Source organism: Penaeus japonicus, unplaced genomic scaffold (genome assembly GCF_977035675.1).
Source record: "Penaeus japonicus unplaced genomic scaffold, GWHDUDI00000001_assembly GWHDUDI00000018, whole genome shotgun sequence".
Taxonomy (NCBI): domain Eukaryota; kingdom Metazoa; phylum Arthropoda; class Malacostraca; order Decapoda; family Penaeidae; genus Penaeus; species Penaeus japonicus.
Genome location: NW_028234420.1, coordinates 18,275,257 through 18,283,499, shown reverse-complemented (window position 1 = coordinate 18,283,499; position 8,243 = coordinate 18,275,257). Strand labels below are relative to the sequence as shown.

Here is an 8,243-nt window from a genome sequence, read left to right as displayed (position 1 = left end):
ACTTCTTTAACCCATTCACGCTGGGGCGATTCCGGCTGTGAATGGTCAGAGTGCTGGGGTTTTTGAACGCATAAGCTTCATGCCTCGGGATTCTCGGGCGCACTAGCTGTGAGCCTGGGCTGTCTGCTCACTCACTCCAAGCGCCGGTCTTGACCAAATATCTCGTCGCCAGCGTCTGACGCGAAAACCACGAAACATGTCAGCACGTCATCTGGCGTGAATGGGTTAAGACTTGTTAGTATGATCCAGTAAAGTATTCACAATCATTTTATCAGTACTATATGCATTTATTTTTTATTTTTAGGTAATTGAAGTAGTTTGATTAAAAAAAAAAAAAAATGTCAGTGGCAACTGGTCAGGTAGCTGACATGCTGCTTTTGTTTATGTAAATGTTCCCCATCCAAAAAGCTGACATTGCATTGTCTGTTATATAGAATATATATATAAAGTTGGGCTTATAATAACTATTTTCATTTTAAAGTTAAAGTATTTGCAAAATACTCATTGCATATCTGATGAATCTGGCTGAGTAGCAAACTTGAGTAGGTCATAACTCTTTATTGTCAGGTATTTTTCACAGGGTCCTATCACATTATTCCCTTTGTTGAAATTAAGCTATTTATTCCTCCAGTTATGTATGTAGGGCATCACACCAATTGCTTATTGATATCACTTTGCTAATCTATCATATCATATATAGACTAATATTAAACCATGAGTCAAGAAAATTATATGAAACACACATTATCAGATGCCCAACCATGCTGAATATCTTAACGCATTGTGGACGGGATGCCTAACAACCAACTAGCCGTCAGGACGGGAAGTCTACGATGCTAGCGGCACCGGCTAAGAATTAGAGGGACAGAATGTTTTTTCCCTGCCCTCTGGGTAGTGCAGACTAGCCCAAACAATATTTTTCCATAAATCCTTACAAAATGCGGGTTTAGGCTGACTTTGGAACCTTGTATATCTGAAACTAGTGCTGTTACAGCCATGATACTTCAGGATAGTGTGCATACTTCAACTGTGAGCAGATCCCAATGTTGCGTCATGTACGCATTGACACCCATCTTTTAAGCTTAATCAATGCTGTCATGCATGTCATGACACCCGTGCGCAATGGGTTAAGATATGGCTCATCACAGAAAATAAGATGCTATTTGTATTGGTAGGTACATAGTCAAAGAAATGGCCCTATGTAGTAGTAAAAAGTCTACAGAATCATCAAGGCAAAGGTACTCCTAGATGTCGTACTCAGCATGGATTTCCTTTGTGGAAGTGTGGAAACCAGGTGAAAAGATTCTTTTTCTCTACATCATAGCCTCATTACTTGCAATTAGATTGTTTCTTTTTCCATTCTATAAAGAAAAAACTGATAACCTCAGAGAAGGGTATCGCATCCATATAGGAGAAGGGTAATTAGAGAGTTATTCAAGAATAAAAGCCAAATATTGTAAAGCCATATGATATAGTGTATATTCGGGAAAAGAAAAAATTCAAAGCTATCTTACCTTTCAAATAATCTTTGAAGGACACAAAAAAAATCCCAAATGATTTATTATTATTATTTGACATTATCCAAAATCTGTAAAGGAGGTATCTTCAGTAAATGATTGTAAATCTCAATTTTATTATTATACTAACTATAGAAAAAGATGAAATAATGATAATGATAAAAATTTAGCCCCTCTGCATACTTGAGTAGCTCTGAACTTTACATTCTTTATATTTAAATAACTAAACTTTACCATGCTTGAGCAGTGATTTTTGCAATAGAATAGGGAAATAGTCAAGATTGACAGTGAATGGTTAGCCAACATCTTTCTCTCATTCTTTTTATCTATGCTTTCTTTTCTTCCTTCCTTTATCCCTAAGATAAGTTAACTTTTACTCCTTTAATTGGAGTGCAATTTGTATAAAAGATTTTCATCGAGAGATTGATGCTTATTTTTGATGTGCAGAAGTGGAAAAGGGACCTGAGGTACAAACCATAATTTTACACTACTCTAGATAGAAAGCACTTTTTATTTGTCTTTAATTTGAGAACTACAAATTTACAGATAATAACTAAAGGATTTTTATTTATGAAATACAAACAAATAACATAGGTTTTGTTAAATTATATCATGGAAAAGAAATGTAAATAAATGTTAAGTCAAGATGTTGTTGAAATCAAAATAATTGTTTAGAACATGATGGAAAAGTTGCTATTATTTAGATGCAGGTATTATATATTTTTTTTATGTTTCATGTATTTTATTTTTACAATGGTCATATGGTCATTATGTGGATAAAGATAAATGTGGATAAAGATGAAGCAAAATCCCAAAGGGAAATCCATGTACATAGGAGACAAAGAGATGCGAATATGGTCCCTGAAGATTGAGATTTTTTGGCAGAGATTAGGTATTAGCCAGTCCCTTGTGATTAGTTTTCTTGGCAAACTTTGTTCTGTAGTCTATGATGGCAATTCCCCCTCCGGCTTGGAATTAGTACTTGTGTAAATTGAGTTGATCAGAAGAATGATGATTATATGAGTTATTTTCAATTGATCATTTCATTTTATCTTTTCCCCAGAAAGGACTAACATGCTAACAAGCCTCCAATCCCATGAGATTACTAGAGTGCATAATTTTGTCGTGAAATACTTTCTTTTTGACTTAAGTATTTCCATGAAAGAGGAAAAGCACTAGTGCCAAAATACGGGAAAGAGCTTTTTCCTTCTTCTTTTCTGTTTTTAACTGTGTTTCTCTGGCAATGCCTCTGCCTGCTTACGTGTTTGATAAAGAAAGACAGCCAGTCAATAATGGAGGCTTGACTTACAGCAGAGAATCATGCAAGGTTGCCATGCATTGTACAAGAGATTGTGAAACCCAAGCAGTGCTTATTATGTTGAAAGCTCATGATTTGAATGGCTGGCTTGAAGTGTATTAGCCTTTGTGTTTTATTTTGAATCTCTTTCTTTCTTTCTTCTTTCTTTTTTCTTTGGTAGAAAATACACATGAGATACATGAGGCTGTAAGCATATCTATATGGTGTAATTAATAACTCTATATCTATCTTATAAATACAGCAGAACCTTTGTTGTGATTTGGACCTTTAACATGGAAGCAAAATACCCATCAACCAACAGTTTCTATTTGTTTTGAATGTACTTATTTTTCTTTCTGCTTAACCTAATGTGCTGCCAAACAGTTAAAAAACAGCTAGGTACAGAAATAAATATGATGTGAATGCAGTTATATTAACAGAAAGTAGCTTCATGTGAGAATTAATGCAAACTCAAAATCAATTTATCACTTTCGGTCTAGGTATGAAAATGAAAAGCACAGTTAAAATATCATGTTGTAATGATATCTCCTAACTGTGAAGCCCCTTATCAATGATCTTTTAAATTTAATTACTTGTTTTTTAGTTATATTCTCTTTCAACGTATTGGATGAATATATCAATTTTTGATGATATTTATTGTATTGATTCATTTGAAAGTATTGGCATCATTAATCATGAGGAGTTGCAGACTTTATATAAGAGCTTTGGGTGTCATCAGTTTCCCACTCTTAGTCTCCCTCCCATGTGTAATCCATCAAATCAAATGCATTTTTTGCAACAGCATAATAACACTCTCTCTCTTTCTCTTTCTCTCCTCTTCTCAGCTTCAACAGCAACTCCGAACCCCTCTCCAAGTGAGCCGGGCGACGACATACCGGTCTCGCCAACCTCCGGGGTGTCGTTGGGCCAGGAACAGTTCCCCTCGGAGCCAGAAGTCCCCCCGATGCCCCTGCAGACACCTCCGGAGAAATTTGCTTCTCTCATCTCCTCCGACTGTGGCTTGCCCTTGGAGATATTCACAAAGGTAATTGATGATGATGATTATGAATCTCTGTTTGGTTGTCTTGTTACTGCCTTGTTGTATATTCATGCCCCCACCAAATAATAATAATGATAATGATAGCAATGATAATAGTAATAATAATAATACTATTTCTTATACGTCGAACTGTCTCCTACTTTAGCACGAGCATACACAGAAAAATAAATGAAAGCCTCTTGATTCCAGGGCAACTTGCTCCACCCTTACCTCTCTCTGCAATACCTAGATGTGCTGACTGCTCCGACTTCCAGAGCTTTCCTTGTGGGAGCTTCCAATGCTCTCTTCGTGCACAAGAAGCATCTGTATGATGTGCTCGTACAGGTGAGGTCCTCTCTCATCATATTCCACTAAACCCTGATTTATATTTGATTTGAATATAATAAACAATGTGTTGTTATTTAGTGTTTCTATGGTTATTTGTATTGCTTACTCTTCATCATCTTTTCTCTCCTTTCACAGCTCGATGAAGGCAAGATAGAAATTCCAGATCCAGAGCTGAAACGGCAATTAAGCCTCTCCACAGAAGATTTGCGCTTTGCTGAAAATATAGTTCGCCAAGTAATTTTTTTATATGATATTTTGTGAGTGAATGAGAGAGTGAGAGTATGAGAGTGAGTGAGTGAGTGAGTGAGAGAGTGAGTGAGTGAGAGAGTGAGTGAGTGAGAGAGTGAGTGAGTGAGAGAGTGAGTGAGTGAGAGAGTGAGTGAGTGAGAGAGTGAGTGAGTGAGAGAGTGAGTGAGTGAGTGAGTGAGTGAGTGAGTGAGTGAGTGAGTGAGTGAGAGAGTGAGATAGTGAGTGAGAGAGATAGTGAGTGAGAGAGATAGTGAGTGAGAGAGTGAGTGAGTGAGAGAGTGAGTGAGTGAGTGAGTGAGTGAGTGAGTGAGTGAGTGAGTGAGTGAGAGAGAGAGAGAGAGAGAGAGAGAGAGAGAGAGAGAGAGAGAGAGAGTGAGTGAGTGAGTGAGAGTGAGTGAGTGAGTGAGTGAGTGAGTGAGTGAGTGAGTGAGTGAGTGAGTGAGTGAGTGAGTGAGTGAGTGAGTGAGTGAGTGAGTGAGTGAGAGAGAGAGTGAGAGAGAGAGAGAGAGAGAGAGAGAGAGAGAGAGAGAGTGAGTGAGTGTCTGTGTGTGTGTGTGTGTCTTTGTGTATTTTTGGAAGTGTTTTTGTATATTTGTATTTATGTATGTCTTTGTATTTGTATCTGAGTCATTGTGTATGTAGAGGCATATGCAAGTCAAGATTTATACTGTTATATATAGTTCTCCTATCACTTCACCCCATACCAAATTTTCTTTTAAACAACAAGTTTTTCCAACTTCCCTTTCCTAACATCTCAATTCCGAAAGGTTGAAGCTGTGAGCGCAACCCTGAACACTAAGTCCCCCAACGACATATCTCCGATAAGCAACCACCCCGACGTGTTCTTGGAGGGGGTTGGCTGGGTGGGGGGGGAAGAGTGGCTGCGCTACCAGTTCAAGGTCTATCTCCTCTCACTCCTGCGGTCGTCCGTGTGCACCGGTATGTCGGAGGAGAATTGAAGTTTTCCCTTTTTTTGTCAAGGTTTTCCTTTGGAATAGTGATGTGTTTTGGGGGTCTTTTGTTGTTGGATTATGATATACTGACTGTTGGCAGTTATTGAATAAGAATGAGATTGGCATATATTCTTTGATAGACCCATATTCAAAGGGTTGGTTTTAGGACAGGTGTTCCTGTACTCTTAAATTTGTCTAGGTTGAAGGTCTCTGTGGATTAGAATTAGTTTAGTTATTATTGTAAAAAAGAATAACTATGCTTTGTCAAAAATTCTAGCTCTCAGTGATAGATACAGAATTAAAGTGGGATCACAAATGATAAAATGGAAAAAATGGATTGGCTAAATAGTGAGTATCTAATGTGCATAAGTATGATACACTAAACATTATCATCATCTCCAGAGGGCTCTCGCGAACATGAGGTCTTCAACAGCAGCTTTGTAACCGCCTGGAAGAGGAGTCACAACTACCGGGTGTGGATTGCATCGGGCACATACCCAACGTTGATGGAGCTGATGCCTGGGCACCCTCATGCTGGTAACCTGTCCATGACCGACATGAGAATTAGATTGTCACAGTGAGTACATGTATAGTTAAGTGTTGAATAGAAATTGTTTTGGGTATCATTGACAATTCATATACACTTAGAATTGAGATTTTTTTTTCTTTCATTTTTTCTTTTTTCTTTCTTCTTTCTTTCTTTCTTATAATCAGCAGATATATTGTTGGAGGAATATTACATTAATCATAATATGATCCGAAAACATCACATATATCCCTCACATTCTCTTGCAGCACAATCCAAGGCCTGGACAAAGCAAGACGAATAAACCAGACACTTGCTACAACAGGCACAGCAGTTGTTAAAACCAGGGAGGCTGTTGGTAAGTTTAATTATTTGAATATTGAATATATAATCCGTTTGAAAAAGATTTTCCTTGTAACTTTTTTGCTTGTTTCTGTCTATCTTTCACTCTTTCATTCACACAAAACTTATTATTGATGATTTAGCACTTTTCTTATTACTACATTCTCCTTAAATCATTCACAAAAGCCTAATACACTTTCCTCTTTTTCTTAACAGGAGGAGCTCTGACATCAGCTAAAGGTGCCATCACGAACCTGTGGTCATCGTTCACAGCCAACAACAACAATGCTGGCCCTGGGGAGGAGTCGTTCACAGACGCTGCCATCGAAGCTACGGAGTCCCAGGCCAGTGCGGAGAAGCCTAAGGAGGGGGAAGCAGGTCGGGAACGTTGCAAGTGTTGTTGTGTTGGGAGGGTCGACTTTTATTTCTGTCCACTTTTTAGTTTTGTTTTATTTGAGCAAATAAGTAGTTTTCTTTCTTTTTTGTGAGTTCACTCTTGGTGTTTTTTTTTTATTCATGTTGTCATAAACTATAATTAACTCTGAAAGACTGCAATTCCTTAGGATAACCTTATTCTTAACTGCAAAGACAAACAAAATTTTCAACTTTAACCAAATAGTGTAGCATCAGTATTGAAAAAGTTACCCCTTTTATATATGGAAATAGGAAAAACTTACAAAAACATGTAGAGAAAGTACTAATAATGCAGTGATTGAAATTTGCATATTTATTTTGCTGTTTGAAGAACATAAGTTTAGCAGTAGTAGTAACCGCAACAGCAATGGTGATAATAATCATACCAGTAGGACTTAAAACAGTGTCTGTTACTGCAGGATTCTCTTGGTTATTGTTGTTGTAATACAATGAATTTATTTTTTTCAGCAGAAACAGCACTAGAAGCAGTAGAAGGCAGCACTTCAGTGATGAATGCTGATGAAGAATTGAGAAACAAACACAGCATGACTGGAACACTGTCTACTGTGACAAATTAATTGTTTTTTGCACAAGATCATCCTTATTTTGTTCACATTTCAAGGACTTCATGTTCATGAGACAATTTATAGAAGAAGAAGAAAAAATTCAGCTAGAGACCAAGTGAAGAGAATTTTGTGTAGATTCAGCATATTGAAGTATTATTAAAAGGAATTATTTATTGATGTGGTAGTAGATATCTATTTGGGGAGGGATTGTGTGTCATTATGTGGAGAATTTACAAGAACTCTTTTTTCATTTCAATTACACACACACACACACACACACACACACACACACACACACACACACACACACACACACACACACACACACACACACACACACACACACACACACACACACACACACACACACACACACACACACACATACACACACACACACATACACACACATACACACACATACACACACATACACATATATATATATATATACACACAATATGTATATAACACACATATATATGTATATACCACATATATAATACTATAACATGTATATATGTATATATATGTGTATATATTATATATATATATATATTATATATATATATATTATATATATATATATATATATATATATATATATATATATATATATATATATATTAATATATGTATATATATTATATATATTATATATATATATATATATATATATATATATAATATATATATATATATATATAATATATATATATATATAATATATATATATATATATACACATATGTATATATATATGTATACATATGTATACATATATGTGTATATATTTATTTATTTATTTATTTATTTATTTATTTATTTATTATATTTATATACATACACAACCACACAGACACATATATGTATATATATAAATATTGTATATATATATATATATATATATATATATATATATATATATATATATATATATATTATATATATATATTTGTATATATATTTGTATATATATTATATATATATAT

General features: G+C 35.4%; 1 protein-coding gene across 1 annotated transcript in view; it reads left to right on the top strand.

The window, feature by feature from the left end:
- LOC122257556 (late secretory pathway protein AVL9 homolog) overlaps positions 1-7,411 on the top strand; it is a 24,144-nt gene extending 16,733 nt beyond the window's left edge. The window contains exons 8-15 of the mRNA XM_086546391.1: positions 3,660-3,859; positions 4,064-4,198; positions 4,337-4,435; positions 5,218-5,389; positions 5,806-5,980; positions 6,199-6,287; positions 6,488-6,649; positions 7,154-7,411. Of these exons, the coding sequence (XP_086402517.1) occupies positions 3,660-3,859; positions 4,064-4,198; positions 4,337-4,435; positions 5,218-5,389; positions 5,806-5,980; positions 6,199-6,287; positions 6,488-6,649; positions 7,154-7,263 (1,142 nt within the window). The 3' untranslated portion in view covers positions 7,264-7,411. The remainder of the gene's footprint in view (positions 1-3,659; positions 3,860-4,063; positions 4,199-4,336; positions 4,436-5,217; positions 5,390-5,805; positions 5,981-6,198; positions 6,288-6,487; positions 6,650-7,153) is intronic.
- Positions 7,412-8,243: the final 832 nt, after the last annotated feature.